Genomic DNA, 17,509 nt, shown 5'->3' on the forward strand with positions numbered 1-17,509 from the left:
ATGAAATATATTTAACAAAATGACGTCTGTATAGTAGCTGTGTAGTAATTGAGTATGTATATATTTATTCTAACTTTCCTTTTCTAAAGTTTTAGTTCTGAATAGTCTGTACAAGGATAATTGTGGTACTTTTCAAGGAAGATGTGAAGTGCAAGGTATATAAATTCATGTGCTCTAATGTCTTATGAGCATAAATTTTACTTGAATAAAAGACATTCATATTTTACCCAATAAAGGATAATTCTATCCCTTAATTTAAGCCTAATAGTAATTTTTAATTTTGTTTAAACAACCATAAGGAATCTCCATGAATTAAAACGTGTTTGAATCGTTATATTGAGGTTTGAGATTGATTTTATTACTCACAAATTAAACTCTCTTTACATTCAACTGCAAGTATATGGTATCGATCGAAATGATGAGCTTCATGTATTTAAATTCAAGGGGTGAATTAAAATCAATGATATCAAAAGTTATTTTTATGCAGAAAAATATGTCGATGGATTTAAAAATGGAAATACTCTGAGACCAGACAAAGTTTTCTACAGATTTGGAATGTTTGAGATGATGAGAATAGGTTTATCCTATCGATGACTACCGGGATCTCAAAGGGTATTAAAATCTCAAATGTAGTTTGTTCCTAGACGATGAATTGCTTCAGTAGGGAGGTAAGACTGTACATATTAAAGGTTTAGGAGGATATTGTCTCCTAAATCAATATATTTTTATGAGAGAAAACAATGCAATACAAATAAGCACTTCTAGTATGACATGCAACTGAAGACATAAAGAGGAAGGAAGAAAATGTGTAAATCAATAGAATTAATTTTTAGTTCTGCATTAAAGGTGATCCAGCGCCTCTAAAACTAATGGAGTTGTATTCCTTTAATATGACGAATTCAACATAAAATCGAACGAGTTAAAATAAATAATAAGTGTGGACGTAGACTAAACTTATTTGAATAATTCAATAGGAGATAAGAAACAATAAATAAATAATAAGTGTGGACGTAGACTAAACTTATTTGAATAATTCAATAGGAGATAAGAAACAATAAATTAGTAAGTACCGTTTATTATACATAAATATTTTCCCTCGATCGTTATAAATATACTATATTAAACTTATTTGGCAAATGAAGTAATTTATACTACATTCAAACTAACCAATTAATAATTTATTTTCAGATATGAGTGCCTTATGTTCATAGCTACACAAGTGGCCTCAGGGATGAAGTATTTAGAATCAAAGAACGTTGTCCACAAAGATTTGGCGGCAAGGTAGGATACTACTGAATACGATTACCTAAAATAAGTTATTCTTATATTATCAGTTTTCTTTTTGTAAAAGATCTAATGAGATTTAAAACTTTTTTTATCAAATCTAGTAATTTGATTATGTATTGAGTGATAATATGTTTCTGTGGTCAGGAACTGCCTGGTAGGAAGAGGCTACATTGTGAAAGTGGCTGACGTCGCCATGTGTAATCCAGCGTACGAGGAGGACTACAGCGAGATCGGCGGTAGACCCTCAGCGCCGGTCCGTTGGCTGCCTTGGGAGAGCATCCTTCTGGTAGGTCATCTGGTATAGGCATGTTAAGTAAGCGATGGATTTTCTTCCAATTCAATATTCAGTAGAAATTATTGCCTTAATACGAAATACTATTTAAATAATGTTCAGAAAATCTTGAATATTTGAGTATTTTAGGAACCTATCTTGGTTTGAATTCATAAAATTGGATTTAAAGCAATTCCAAATTCACGAAAAAATACTTTATTATTTAATATCCCACTCGTTGTGAAAGTGTATAATTAGTGTACAATATAATTTTTTCTTTGTTTTAGTTCACGATACATAAAAGCTAAGAATACTAAAATCTAAAACTCGAATATTATATAAATAATTTGTTTAATTTAACCAATACATTAGGGAGTTGGACATTATATAGCATATTTGACAGAGGTCTTTCGTATAGAATTCAACTACTCATTTATTACTTTATGAAGGAATCATACACGTTGTTTAAAAACTTAAAAATATAATTTCTCGTGTTAAAACTATGAAAGATAGTGCACGAATGGCTTTGCAAACCAAGTATGTTTAAAATGTATACCAATGTATTCACTAAGGATCTAATGTTTTCGAAGGATCGATACACGTGTGCGAGTACAGTCTGGTCCTTCGCAGTCACTCTCTGGGAGATACTCAGCTACGCTCAGGATAAACCGTACAAGCAGCTCACCAACCAACACGTCATTCAGAACGCCGAGCACATGTACTACGGCGGTGAACTGGAGGTGAGTTAAACTTGTTTGCTCTTACTTGTCCACCAATATTTTGTCTAAGCAATACACGTGTATTACTTCTACACTCAATATTTACTTTGACTGTGTTTAAATTCATCCATAAATCTTACTAAAACAATCAAGGTAGCACCGTTACATGTAAGGACAAATTTGTGGTTTTAATGAGATTTAACCTAAGGTAAAAATGAGGATCGGAACTACCTAAGACTTCGTAACTTTGCCAGTTTACAGTTTTAGGATTTTTACAAAATGTCTAATACAACCGATCAGGTCTTCTTGGGGAAATTTACCACCCTTTTGCAGACTATTTATGATGATACAGTGCTCTTTTAGTATTGCAGGACAATAAAAGAGCAGGTGTTCAGGAGTTTCTTCCTGCTCATAACACAGTCTACAGAGCGCATCTTCCCAAAAATACCGACTCTTGTAGATGCTTCCTCAGGTGCCTATGTCCCGTAATCATACCCATAACCTAAGGAGACAACGATCTATTTAAAAAGATAAGAAAAGACGCCTCCTGAGGGAAGGTGGCTGAAGAACCACCCTATTCATCCTTAGACTCGGGTACAGTCTACACCTTCTCACACGTTCAGTGCGAACCTACATCGTGACAGCTCTGAAGGATTCTTAGCTAGGAACTCCACAGAACGGTTGGTCGCAGAGTCCAAGTTGGCCAATGCCTCAGTTCTTCCGTTCTGTAGGAACCTCTCTTAAACAGAATCCCAAAAAAGGGATTAAGGGGCATAAAGAGATTTGTAAATATCGTGTTTAGCCCAGTTAGTATAAACATCCTCATGCTAAAACTATTACTTACCCCTCAGGTGTCAGTCTTCTATATGATTTTGTAATACAGTAAAGGACATATTTTGTTTTCAGATATTGTTGCCCAAACCCAGTGTGTGCCCCCAGGAGGTCTACGATCTCATGCAGGGTTGCTGGAGGCGCGATCCAAAATCAAGACCTACATTTAAAGAGATATACATGTTTCTAAAATGCAAGAATTTAGTCGCTTTGGAATGCCTAAGTTCCAAATAATAAAACTGTTTATTAGGAAATTTATATTAGTGGACATACATGTATAATAGTAAATAGGGCCAACCCTAGGACACAAACGGCAACAGTCGTCTTTAAGCTAGATGCTACTTGTGCCCTCGCCTAAATATCAGTAACTGTACAGTAATAATAAATATACATATAGACTGAATAATGGTAATACAATCCTTAATTTGATTATTCGTTCTTGTTTATATTTCAGAATTAACTTTATTTAGAAGTATAGAATAAAAACTGGTTACATGTTGCTTACGTTAGACGTAATTAAGTATTGCGTAGTTATCATACACATAATCTAATACTGTAAATGTCCAAGTCAACTTCATTAGTGACTTTCCACATTATTTACTATTAGCTTAGTGGATTATCAGTTTTAATTTAGTTGAACTACGTCATCGTAAATTTGTCATTCGTTATTAATTTATTCGACTATTAAGTCTTAAATAATGGAATGTAAATAATTAAATAGATGTAATATCGTAAGTCATTTGTATGTATGTACATAATATATTGATAATTAGCTGTTTTCCTAATCGTGGTTTATTTCATTATAAAGGGTATCGGTATAGTTTTGAAACAAATAAAAAATTCCTAAAGCATTTGTGAATACGCATGGGTGTGCCATATGACATAGATTATATGTCTCATTTATTGTATTACGGAAATTTAATCATGGCCTGATAGTGTGTTATTTTTAATAACTAACCGAATGCAGAGCGGATACTATTTCTATGTCAGAACGTCTCACAAACGGTCTATAGTAATTGTTTCGTTCATAAATTGTACATCTGCTGGGAAATATTTTTACAGATGAGCTCTGCTGTTTCTGTCTATAAAAAACACTTTATAAATACAATCCAAAATTAAATATTATTTCAACTACAATAAGAGGTGTAAATATATTCTATTGTAAGATTTACATTTGGAAATACAATAAAATAAATTTCTGATTATAAATATACTTAAATTGCATTGTACCTTTATACTATGCAAAATGTAATTTATCATAAGAATAACGGCCATAATATCATACATAGGGAAATGTTACTTGTTTAGTGAATCATTTGCTGGAACGTAATTAAAATGCAGTTAGTTACGTAAAGGATGATTTAAAGGGAAAACAGGATTACATTCCTTCACCATCGTTATACGTTGGAACAAAAGAAACACGCTATAGGGGTCCGGCTTCTGACCTTTCTTTAGGTCTTAATTTCTAAAACATAACCTTGCGTACTGAAAAAAGTAACAGTGCAACATATGATAATATATATTCTGAAATAAAATATAAAAAACAATATTATGCGAAAAAAACTCCACAAAGTATAGTTAGAAGAAGAGAAAACTAAAACTTACACAGTAGAGGTACCATTAAAACACAATGCTCGCGCCGCTGCAGGCAGCACGAGACTGACAAGGAAGTCCATCGGACATAATGAAGGCTTGGGTCAGAAGGTGGCGTCATATCTGTATGCAGAAAAATAATAATACGCAGGTGTGTTCTTGTTTCCTGTCATTTGTTTAGTTAATTTAAAAAAAACCTGAGAGTAACCACAATATACGTGCCAATTAATCTTTAATGACATCATATTTTGGTCAGTCTTTGTCTGAGATGTAACCCCTTCTTAAACAGATTACAGTCTATCTGATTTTAGGTAATGACCAAAGTTTGTTTTCTTTATATAAGGTGTTGTCTTAAGAACGTATCTTTCCCTAAATAAGTGTATCTCCAAAAAGGTTTTGTTTTGGACTTATACTTCCATGGATATCAAATTGAGGCAGAAATGCTATCTATGTGTTTCATCGCCTAAACAACAAAATCCCTCAGTAAAATTTGCATATATACCATTACATTAAGATCTAGGAAAAGAGATATGACAATAGGTGACGATTGGATGACTTTGGTTCATTAATCTTCAAAACACGCTATTCTCTTCTTTGTTTGCGTACAAACACAGGAAAAATCTAACACTGGAATGCAGTGGATCACCAGCGCGTACTGCTCTTAGCTGTTACTATTGGCAACAGTGCTGTAAGTGAGCCTTAGCGACACAAGTGCTCTCTGATGCTATCGTCATTAACTACGTTTAGATACTCGTGCCAACAGTCTGTACAGACATATCTTTAGTCTTTAGTGCAAGTATGCCGCTACTCGCTAAGCCAGGTCGTCAAGGCAACGCAGAACTTACGACTCAGTCTCATCCTGCCTAGAGTGGTACGTGCACGTGTTTCAGAGGTGTTTATCCTGTGTCGTGTTTCTTCGATTGTCCTCCTGATGCGTTACTGAGTTCAGGTGGATATCTGCTTTTGGTATAAATTTCATTTCAGTTGTTTTAATGGTTGTAAATTGTATTAGAATTTGCATGCTTGAATTATTATTTTAGAGTTTAAAACGTAAAGATGCATATGTCTGTAATCCTGTTATCTGTGTACAACTTAGTTATATAATGTGTTTTGTACTTTATATTTCACTACGTATCCATTACCTAAATTTCAGAAACACACAATTTAACTAGTAGGCCTTTTACTTGTACAAGTAATTAATTTCTTCATTGATAATTTTAAAATGTTGTGACTTAAGTTGTTTGTTCCTCCTTTCTAATACATCCCGGCATGGTAGTGTAGCCAGTGAGTTTAGATTTGTAGGAAGGTAAGTAATAAGGGACCCAACAGTTGTTGAAGTATTTTTCTAAGTCTTTAAGCTCTGTTATTGATAAGTAACATGTTTCGATATCTGGTCACAATAGGCTTGTTAGATTAGTGTGTAAGTTAGACCATCTGTAGGGGGTGATTTTGTTTGTAGATTCTTACAATGTAACTTTTCGTACGAATTAAAGCACATAATTTTCTACCAGTTATATAACGCATGTATCGAAAATGTTTAATTTAATAAGGCTTATGAAATGGAATAATACAATTAAAATATCCTAAATTCATAAAATTTAGACAATTTTATTTGCCATTTGAAGCTGGAAAGGGGTGTTAATGCAGTTTAAATTTTGCAGTTGCTATCTATAATCTCATACTTAACAATGTAGATTGATATTCAAATTATATATTGGTAAAGGTCATAACACAAGGGGTTTTCACGTGTTTCATTAAAGATTTATTTTCACATATTGTTGTAGTAAAAATGATTAAACAGAAAATTATGTTATGTTTAGACAATCCATTATACAATGCGTTGATTATGTTTGTACAAAAAAGTGTTACATGGTAATTAGCTGTGGATATAATCAAATGCCGACAATCTCTTGTTATTTTAAATACTATCGAAATGTTATATCTAGAGTTCTCTATCGAATCCTAATTGCTATTTTCTTACCCTATACTGCCTAATCCTAAACTATTTTCTTAACATAACACGTGTTAGTTTGTTGTTTATAAACTCTTGATTTTCCATAAAAATACGAACTGCTAAAATTATAACAAATACCACGTAAGAAAAACTAGATGTAGTGAATAACGTAACATTTTAAGTATAAAGATTGTTAGCTTATACCAATATAACAAAGTATCCATGATAATGATTTAACGTTAATAGTAAGCTTAAATATATTTTATAGACTGTGTAAAATGTGTCCTGTCTTATTACTATAATTACCTACGAAAAGTACTGAAACTTTGTGTTAGAAATGTGGTTGATTTTGAAAGACATGCTTTAACAGGTTATGTTATTTAATAGTAAGTTTGTGATGTTTTGCCAAACATACAGCGTTTATTATGGTGTGGGGCAGATGGAATGTCAGCAATACGGCTTGTGATACTCTCTACCTGTGGTTGTGAGGAACCGACAAATCTGTGTTCTCCATTTCACCCGCTTTTATTTAGATAAAAGTGCTTCCAGTTAGATATATCTATTATAGTATAGAGTTTGTATTTACAATAGAATGCAATAAAGTTGCACCCAATAAAGAACTCTTGGATTCGCACTTTCTACATGCTGTTGTTTAATCGAAAATCCTACCAAAAGGATCCTCATCCCTGCAACCTTCCACATATGGCTCTGAAAACATTAGGTGTCTATTACTGACATACCAATAAACGGATATTTCTCTGCAATAGCAGCAATCATGTTAACAGGATCTGATCAATAACATACTACTTAATAACAAATCAAAAATGTTCGTAAACGAATTTCATATTGGTTACTTAGTTGTACGTATTAATTGTAACAGCCTGTAAAAGGGTATATTGTCTGTAGAAACACTGCCATCAATACTCACAGGATAATAATAACAGGATTTCCTGTAAATAATCACCTGTTACGGATTATCACCATAAAACAATTGTAGAGCATTCTAAGGAATGCGTCTATTATAACCCACCAGATTCCTTATAAATTGTTACTTAACAAGTAGGTGTAATGAGAAATCTGATGGATTTAATCAGGGGAAACCTAGCCTATACGGTCTTGGTATGTGGTTAGTACTGTATTTCTGACCACTACGGTCAAGAAGCATTAATTAGTGAGAAACAGTTATTGAACAGGAGCAAACAATTTTAAAATCAGTAAAAGGCACGAGAAAATAAGTTGCTCTACTCAAAGCTTCACTTTTAAAAGAAAGGTGGAATTTTTTTATTCATGCTAATCAGTACTCCAGCAGTTTGGGGTAATTGACAGTAGTCCAAATTTCTTGCTACAGTAGTTAGAACAAAAACTATTAAAGTTTCCAAAAAATTAAATAATTCGATCATTAAAATGATTTTGCTTTCGAGAGAGAAACCAATTTTTTTTTTTCAGAAATTCACCGAACAACTCAGGATGAAATTTTAAATTAGACTATAAAACGATTCATTGTAAAGTGATACAAGCTGTGACTCCATGATGTCTCAAAAGCGATTATACATTTCCAAAACTGTTTGGAAATTATTAATGATACTGTCAAAGATAGAAAAAAGTGAAAATAAAAACTGGGGGATCGACTGTTGCAACTGTTGCTTGTGAGCAAGTACCTCGCCCTTCAGTACCTCATAGAGACCCCAAGCGAGGACAAAGTCCAGTGACCTTATTGGTTCTTTCACCTGTAGTTTAGGGAGCGATTAACAGAATTTTCCAAATTTCCAATCATGCTTCAAATTCAAGGGTAAATTCTTAGTCGATTATTTCACTACTCGATGTAAACGGTATAAAGTATTCACTACCGCACGGAAGACCTTTGAAGTATGCTGATGATAGGACTATTTCCTTTAATGAATTTTAGACTAGTTTTTGGAACAAAATGCCTTTGCGCACATCTCCTCAGCCTAAATTTGAAAACTAATTGTTCAAAATCTAACACTTCAAATTTGTCTTTGCATTCAGTAGACTTTATGGTTGGGCCAGCCACACTGTTGGTGGAAAGTATATTAGAATAAGTGTAATCCAATGGATTTAGGCTTTATTGAAGTTTGACATGGAATGTTTATATTCAGCACGTTTTCTCCAAATTGGCTACACCTATTTATGTTTTGAGGACACTAGCCACATTTTGTCCTATTTAGGTTATGATGGCTTTATTCATCTCCACCTTACCTACGGATTGGTTTGTGTGGAGCATGAGCAAGTAACCAGTTTATGAGAAGATCTAATTTGGTGAGAAACTATGCTCACCAATTCAATCATTTTCAATCCAGAAAGCCGAGCAGGCTATTTTAAAAAACATTACAAATTTTGATATGGCAAGCCTCTATACCTAGGAAATAACTTTGTATTGTATTTCTACATGTGCTTTGACTAACTGCCGATTTATACACTTAGAGAACACAAGAGGCAGAGATTTTACTATCGGACCGGGTGGCACAGGTCGGCAGGTCATGAACGCTTCCCTTCACAGGCAGGTCTTCAGTTCATCAAAAGTTTGACAAATTAAACAAAAATGTACCTTAACGTAAAGTATTTAAAACTAGTTCTGTTTAGCATCAAATGCATTTTATGATACAATCGAGTTTCTGGTCTAGAGTAGAAAATCGCACAATCTTAATAAAAACTCCCGAACTGAAGTGGAAAAATTGGTGATGACAAAGATACATAAGGATTTTTGTAATGTTTGTCTAAATGATTGTTCGATATGGTATGAATGTGTAAATTGTAGAATATGGATGTTTGCTGTAGGAATATATTTTGTAAATACAATACAAACTTGACCATTTACAGTACAAACAAACAACGCACAAGTGCAGCTTCTAATAGCGGTTTCAAGTAGCCATTGGTTTGATTTGGAAAAACGTAAATATCACATAATAGAATTAAACAAGTACAAAGAAATAAATTTACTGATAAACAATAGAAATTCCGGGAGTGATATTGTTTCCTTAATAAAAAGAACATAATAATTTTTTCAATCTTTCGTCCTTTTACATAGCTTCTACAATTGTTCTAATTCTGTAGCAATAAGATCTCATTAATCAAGATAAATTTTATGCGTTTAACACTGTAATACAAAATACAACTGTAATAAAAAATACAAGTGTTTGTAAAGAATTCTAGCGTTCTAGAATAAAGAAGCTGAACTGAGCTAAGGAACTTGTTATTTAAACGCTACAATGTTCACTGCTGCAGGGTTAAATACATCATTCAGACGTGACCAAATGTTAGAGTTGAGTAAGTTGTGGAGTATGCATAGAGTTGAATACTATGATAGTATAATCAATTAGTATATTCTTAGCTGGATGCTTCTCGGATACAAAGTGTGTATAAATAGTAAAACTCCAGATGATGTTAAACAAATAGCAAAATTTGGATGTTCCCACTCTTTAAGTTACCAATATTGGTCAACATGGGAATTGATGAATTGAAGTTTAACAGAATAAATTTGAATTCTATGGGTAAATTAGACGTTTTTACAAGTTAGTATCTTCTTATTTTGGCAGTCTCTAGTTCGGCAAAAGATAGGGTAAACAAAACATTATATCTTGAACGCAAGTTTTATATACTACATGAAAATATGTCATACTTGGAAATTTTAGTTCACGAGGAATATTTGTGGTGTAAGTTCCATTTCTTCTGAGATAAACGGATATTATTCGGTTAGGGTTTAGTTCCTGTGGGTACTACGTCAGGAAGAGCCAATCAATAAATTGACCAAAAATTTTGCGAGAGGCGCAATCGGAGATGGCTTTTCCAACTATACATCCTGATTGATGAAACAGAAGGATAATACACGCAAGCTTAATCAGCGTGGTTTTGAATACTTATATTGTGGTTGCGAGAAGGCACGCATTCATGGGCTTGCACGACTATATTCGTGACACAAGTATTCATGCAGGTGAGGTTTAAGCATTATGCGGCAACGGCCAGCTCACTCTATAATTGTATGTTTGGGAAAGACAGTTTATTTTCAAACAATAACACATAACAATACACTACTGTCTACACTTCCATAAGTGCATAATAGAATAGAGTTTATAACAAAATGATCCATTATTAAGGCATCACATACGTGTGGTGAATGTGAGAAATGCCATGGAAGTGCTAACTCCCATGCAACTTATGATAGTGGGTTCAAGGAATCTTTATTTTCTTAATTCATTCATTGTATTCTTATATTTTAATTATTTTAAATTTATATACCAAAAGTTAAGGTAAAGTGATAAATCAGTGGGTCTTCTCAATGTAATATTTTGAACACATTGGATAAAAATATTTGCATAAAGCATTTTAATTACATGGTGATGGTTTAAAAAAAATGCAGACGGAATTATTGTGGTTTAATATCAGTGTGAACAGAAGATCCTATGATGGTGACATCGGACTGATAAGGGTTTGAGCCCTGTTATCTAGATATGATCCTTAGGCAGTTTCTAGAACAGTCCACTAAGTTTAAACGATCATTTGCGCTACTGAAACATCTGCTCATGATTGAGAGAAGTTTAATCTGCAGCTCAATAGTTATTTGATTTTCCGTATATGCATTTGGAATTTCGTTATTCACACAGGTGTGAGTGTGGACAATTTCTGAAGTCAGTGAAAAGTCATGTCCTTGGCCCTCAGCAGGGTTTTTATAACAGGGGAGGGGGGTATAGGGTTAAGCAAATCTGTTCATGACAGAGTCACAATCGCTAATATTTAACCTAATAAGCATTCTGTTTTATACAGTATGCCTAAAGTCATGAGGTTAAATGTTGTGTATAACTTAGAGATACGACGTTATGAACACGAAACTTAAAGTTCAAAAATCTTAGAGCTTGGAAAAGCTTTTAAAAGTTATACCTTGGAATAGGTTTTTATGGAAAACCCTTATGTTGCTATTATGAGAAGCAAAATGTATTATTTATAAGAGGTACATTTGAATTGAAATGTAATGAGTTTCCAAGATCTTAATATTTTCCAGAGAAGTCGAAATATCTAGGAACTGAGGTTGAGAATATTTATTTTCTTTAGAGATTAGACTTTCTCTTGCCACTCGAAATAAAGCTTCTGATATCGTCATTCTAGTATACTAAACTCTTTGCTAAATATACAAGATATGCATCTTCTAGTGGATTAGGGCCAATACCAATTCTGAAACAAAGTATACAGGTTTTATAATACCGTCAACTAATTCTGAAGCAAATGTTTTTAAACAATAAACTTTAATGAAATAAAATATAGCGTAATATATTTATCTACAAATTGAAACTCATTTCAAAAAAGATCTGCAATACTTAAAAGAATAACAAAAGAGACACAGGCTTATAAACAATGTAATATTTTCAAGCCTTAATTGGATTTACAACTGACAAGTCAAGAACCTCCAGCCTACGGTTGAAGTCTCAAAGCTGCTTACTGTTTTAATTCAACTTCTTGACTTATTCAGATCGAGGGATTATATCGCTATGACAGTTTTCATCTGACACAGAGGAAGCATTCTTGTCCCATTCATTCTTCTAAAATGGATAAAACAACACAGTTTTGTGAATATACATACAAATTTTGCCATTGCATTAAGTTGAAACCTATTGGAAAAGCTTTTCCCAGTACAACGCCGTTTATGTATTCAACTATATAATGTGGTTTGATCGATTTTGAAATGGTTTAAAAACATATCTTTCCTAGGCATGTATTCAAGTACTTTGAAATGAATTGTAATTAGAAATTTAGCAGTATTAAACCAAAGAATCATATAAAATACAGGGTGTTTGAAAAGTATGGGTACGGCTTAATATTTTAAAAACCATAGGAGATAACATCTATAAACTTTGCACAGTGTCATATGGCTATGTAAACTAGTTTTCCTTGCTATTACCATGACATGCCAACCATGGGGGGACGGCCCACAGAGGAAAACATGGAAATCTTAAATTGAAGCATGGATCGAGTGATACCTCATTTGAAAGAGCTCACTTAGTAGAGTTGAATGCCGCAAACCGCATCTCAAAAGGTTTATCCAATCAGAAATGGCGGGTTGTTTTAGGTACACATTGTGAAGTACATTATGCGCTGCCATTTCTGACTGGATCGTCGTATTCTGATGCAGTAGGCGGCGTTTCACTCTACTACCCAATGTGTTTTCACTGACTTTTATTAATTAGCAAATTATGACATAAATTTATAACACAATAAATAAAACTAAAAAATATCGGTATTTATTGTGTTTGTTGAACAAAACACCCTGTATATTGTTCAAAGAGTGTATTATCGTCACTGAATCTTTCTTGACTTCATGTCATAATATATGGGTGATAAAATATTATTTTTTACCAGGTTTACTAATTTTACTTAAATTATAAAAATACTAAATTAAGTTTTATACAGTATATAAAACTTTTATAATTTATAAGAACTTTATGAACGTAGTTAGCAACAACTGTGACGAGCAAAACGTATTCGGTCTAATGGCACTCAAACATGCATCAATATCATTTACCAAATAAAAATGCTAAATAATATTTAAACTCAGTGGTGTAATGGTAGCATTCTCATCCGGAGATCTGTGTTCAAATCCCGCAGAAGTATGTATGTTTTTCTTATAAATTAGTAATTAGGCATTATATTTACATAATGTTATTTACGTGACATAAAACGTACCTGAAATTCTTCCCTTAAAGCCTACACCAATAGTGCAGCCTCCATAAGTGTTATCTGATAAATAAAAGTTACACAAAATGAATTTTTTTAAATACTCTAGCGAGATAATTTACACTACAAAACAGGGTATGTTACTATTTGGAAAAATCATATATTACTCTGACTCAGATTTCTGACTCTGACATATTAATATAAGAATTACTAAATAAAATACGTTTATCATTACAGTTCCGGTAACTGTGCTCTAATATGTAGCTCTTCCTCTCATCCCGCGTGAAGGTAGAATTAAGAGTGTTGTGAGTAAAACGTCCTTATATCTAACCGGTGGCCCATAACAGCAATATTATTGCTTTAAGCACATTGATCGTGGTGTAACGTATACATTGCAATTGAATAGAACAATAAAATAAATAAACAATAATATACGTCATGTTTACACCATCTTATGTTGAGATAATTTAATTTTAAAAACATTGAATTAAATGTTTACATTTCTAATGAAATTTCGAAAAGAACATTTCTATATAGTTTTTGTGATACGTTCATTTATCAGTCTTCACTCTCAAATTTTAATGTATCTTTTTACTTATTTTTGTTCCCCACAAAACTTATATAAGTAATTTCAATTATTATAAAAGAATACTTCTTTTTCTGGCCCAAAAATCCAATAAAAAGTTAGTAATATTTTATATTTGGTATGGTCTACTCATTTAATAAACTGTACATGATGTAGATAATCTTCGTGCTCTACAGGGTGTAACATTGGAATATGTGTTATCATTTTAGAAAGATAAGTTGTAACATTTGTAATATTTAGGAATGGCAGTACTAAGAATACATTGGTGAAAGATGTTTTTAAGATGGAAGTATTATCAAGGAAACAGGATTTACATCCCCACCCCACCCCGCACCAATCAGCCCCAATCAGGATTTTTTAGGGTGCTATTGATTGTATCGTATCACTGAACGATGGCAAATGTTCGGGAATAATCGTGTTTCTTTCTCATTAAGATATAGTTTTATATATTTTCCTTTTTTAATAAAAGTTAATATATCGGTGATGTATCACTAATTTCTTGTACTTATCAGTGATGAAAATATTTTTAAATATTCTGAATAGATCTTGCTTTTTATACATTTTAGTTAAACATAACATTAAAATCAACACACAATGTTAATATCAGCTTTTATTTACAGCAGGTGGTATATTTCCAATAAATTATTAATAAAACAACTGTAGTGATGCAAATTTTAATTTGGAAATTGTATCTCCATTTAGACAACTTATTCTACAATGCATTTCTGGTGAAGATTTATTCAATTTTAAAGGCTTGTGGGGTGGGTCCTGGGTTTTTTGACATATCTAATATTATTAATTTAAAACAAACACTCCAATAATATTAGTTTTTATTTCTGTGAGGCCTTTCGTACTCAATGAGCATATCATCAGATTCATAAGTATACCAAGATTAGTGGTATTATCAAGTATTTTGTACTATGACTCATAATCATAGATTAAACGTAGTGCTTCCGATTTCTTGTTTCACTGAAATTCTTCTCTCTTTCCGTGTGTATTTGTTTATTTTACTGTCTATATGCAATAAGGTACTTGTACTCTCTCAAGAGAGTGGTTGCCCGTAAAGGATTATGGACCCTTGCCGACCCAAGCCCTTCTACATGCACACTTACAGCTGATCAGGCGGCAATCATCGAATGTGCATTAGTCACTTCCTAATAAATTCAGTTAATAATATTAAAGATGCAGTCATCATAACACACTAAAATAATGATCCCGAATATGATGCACTTATGAAGTAAAGTACTTATAATAATTTTGAATGTATTTGATTATATTAAAATCAACATGTCTACTTTAACTCGACACTTAGGCCATGGTGAAACATGGTTAAAAATGTTTTGTAGAGATAAAATGTTAATAATTTATCTTAATACCTTACAAACTCTTCACAATGTAACCAGTTAATGACCATGTAATGGCAGATAAGTAGAGTGGTTGATGTGGCCAGTTGTACTCGTATTAGTGTGTATGTAATAAAAAGTGCCTATAGTCCTTCAGGATCCTTCAGTAGGCTACGTTATCCTATCAGTAATTACTTACTTATAAAGGTACTGAATCGTTCCTAGCCGTTCATAAACATTACTATATAAAATTACTATTTCACTAAAAATAATAGATTGATTCTATTCGTTTGGTTTTCCTTTAAGTTATAATGAGATTATTAATTAAAACCGATCTTTCATATAAAACATTATGTAAATTCCGCACAAATGATCTTATATTGCTCTTTATACATGACACGTTTGATGAGTGAAAACTTTACTGTTAATGGAAATGTTAGCAAAGTGATGATCATACATTCAATTTAGAATAGGAACGGAAACATAAGGCGAGCGTGAAGAGCATGAGGACGGGGCGCCTGGTGACGATGACGGGTACTCTTAGCCCTCTTGATCGGACAGCCACTCCGGATAATTGGTTGTGTCAGGCGTTGTTCTCCACCTCTCTCCTCTCTCTCGCTCTCTCTCACTCTCTCTTGATGTCAAGTATTCAATTACGTGTCCCGTGCAGTGCAAGGAATGACAGGTGAGTTGAGACTCATTCTCAGTCCAAATTCATTAGTTAGATGGAACACGTGCGGTTCATAATATTTCAGATTACGATTAACAAAATGAATAGAACCAATACTTTCGATAAAGGAACCTCGAATTGCATATGATTTTTAGTTATCATATGATTTTTGAGATATCATAAATAGTATGATCATGCAATTTTATTGGTGATAAATACAAATTACGTATTACGTACTTATTAATACAAAGTAAAATGAATATTTAACACTAGAAAGGAATTATGATGACTTTCTTCATATGTATACAAATACAAAGCTTATGTATAATTTTTTTACTAAGTACTAGGTACAACAAAAAACTCTTTGTAGTCTATATGTACAGAAAAAACACTACTCGTGTTGAAAGTTTTTTCTATTAACTTGTGGATAGTCACTCCATCGATGTATAGCCTCCTATCATAAACGAGACTGTCTACTTTTAACATGATAACATAAATACAACTATGTCTAGGTTGTGTACTGCCACACAGTGATGTAAAGGTGTAGTATGTTTGCAACCTACAGCTGGATAAACTTTAAAGCACAGTTCTCTTGTAACATAAGTAGGCTTTTCTGAACTGTAATATAAAATGTCTTGTTCAGGAATGAAAACAAAATTAACTATGGAACAAAACATACAAAGGAAAAAGTAAATTGTAATGGCAATATTTATAAACTTTCGGCGACGGAAATATAATTCACTCGAACCCAACATACTCGTTCAGCTGCAAACGTACAAAATTGCACGCGATGCTGTGGGTAACTGCTAGTTCATGTATATAATTAATTGGAACTAGAGCATTTTAAAACTTCAATTAATTACATAATATTTATTTTCTATATCTTAAATACTAATACCACTAATTATTTCACTTTGTTACAGTAAAATTTAATTTATTATCTGAGCGTTAATATAACAAGAGATTTGAAATAATGTTCCATGAAACTTTTTTCTATATTGGAAACATTGAGTTTAATGAAGGTGTATGTCACGACATGGGATTTGGCTGACGGCTAGCAAACATTTTAAAATTAGTATTAAGGATAGTATAATGGCAACTACGAAATAATCAGGAGTAAACAACAGAGTACACTAATTTAAAATTTTACCATTCGACATAGTAACATATATGATAAGGATGGGTTGTTTGGTTGGTTGCTAAGATGTTTGATGTGTTTAGTCAACATCACTGCTTTCAAAGCTCTGTTGTATTGGTGTATTTGTACATCGGCGAAATAAAGTTCGATCACGATACATCCATAAGATTTGGTTTAGTATTAGTAACCATCTATAACTCTGAAATCTGATATCTCAAGAACGAATTGAGCTATGAACTTAAAATTCTGGATGTAACTACATTTTATCGTGCACACCTATTAGATTTGTCAGAGAGTAATTAAAGCCTATCACTCACAGATCTACCAAAATGTATCTCCTTTCTGTCTCGAGCTGTAAAACTCTATGTTCTGACTGATTGTTAGCATTTTTGTTCACAGAATACCTCGAAAATGAAATGAGCTATAGTCTTGAAAT

General features: G+C 32.7%; 1 protein-coding gene across 1 annotated transcript in view; it reads left to right on the forward strand.

The window, feature by feature from the left end:
* The window catches only part of LOC124361364 (discoidin domain-containing receptor tyrosine kinase B-like), a 69,527-nt gene extending 62,231 nt beyond the window's left edge, over window positions 1-7,296 (forward strand). The window contains exons 14-17 of the mRNA XM_046815415.1: window positions 1,189-1,281; window positions 1,432-1,573; window positions 2,149-2,298; window positions 3,184-7,296. Of these exons, the coding sequence (XP_046671371.1) occupies window positions 1,189-1,281; window positions 1,432-1,573; window positions 2,149-2,298; window positions 3,184-3,342 (544 nt within the window). The 3' untranslated portion in view covers window positions 3,343-7,296. The remainder of the gene's footprint in view (window positions 1-1,188; window positions 1,282-1,431; window positions 1,574-2,148; window positions 2,299-3,183) is intronic.
* The last annotated feature ends 10,213 nt before the right edge of the window (window positions 7,297-17,509 follow it).

Source organism: Homalodisca vitripennis, chromosome 1 (genome assembly GCF_021130785.1).
Source record: "Homalodisca vitripennis isolate AUS2020 chromosome 1, UT_GWSS_2.1, whole genome shotgun sequence".
Lineage (NCBI taxonomy): Eukaryota > Metazoa > Arthropoda > Insecta > Hemiptera > Cicadellidae > Homalodisca > Homalodisca vitripennis.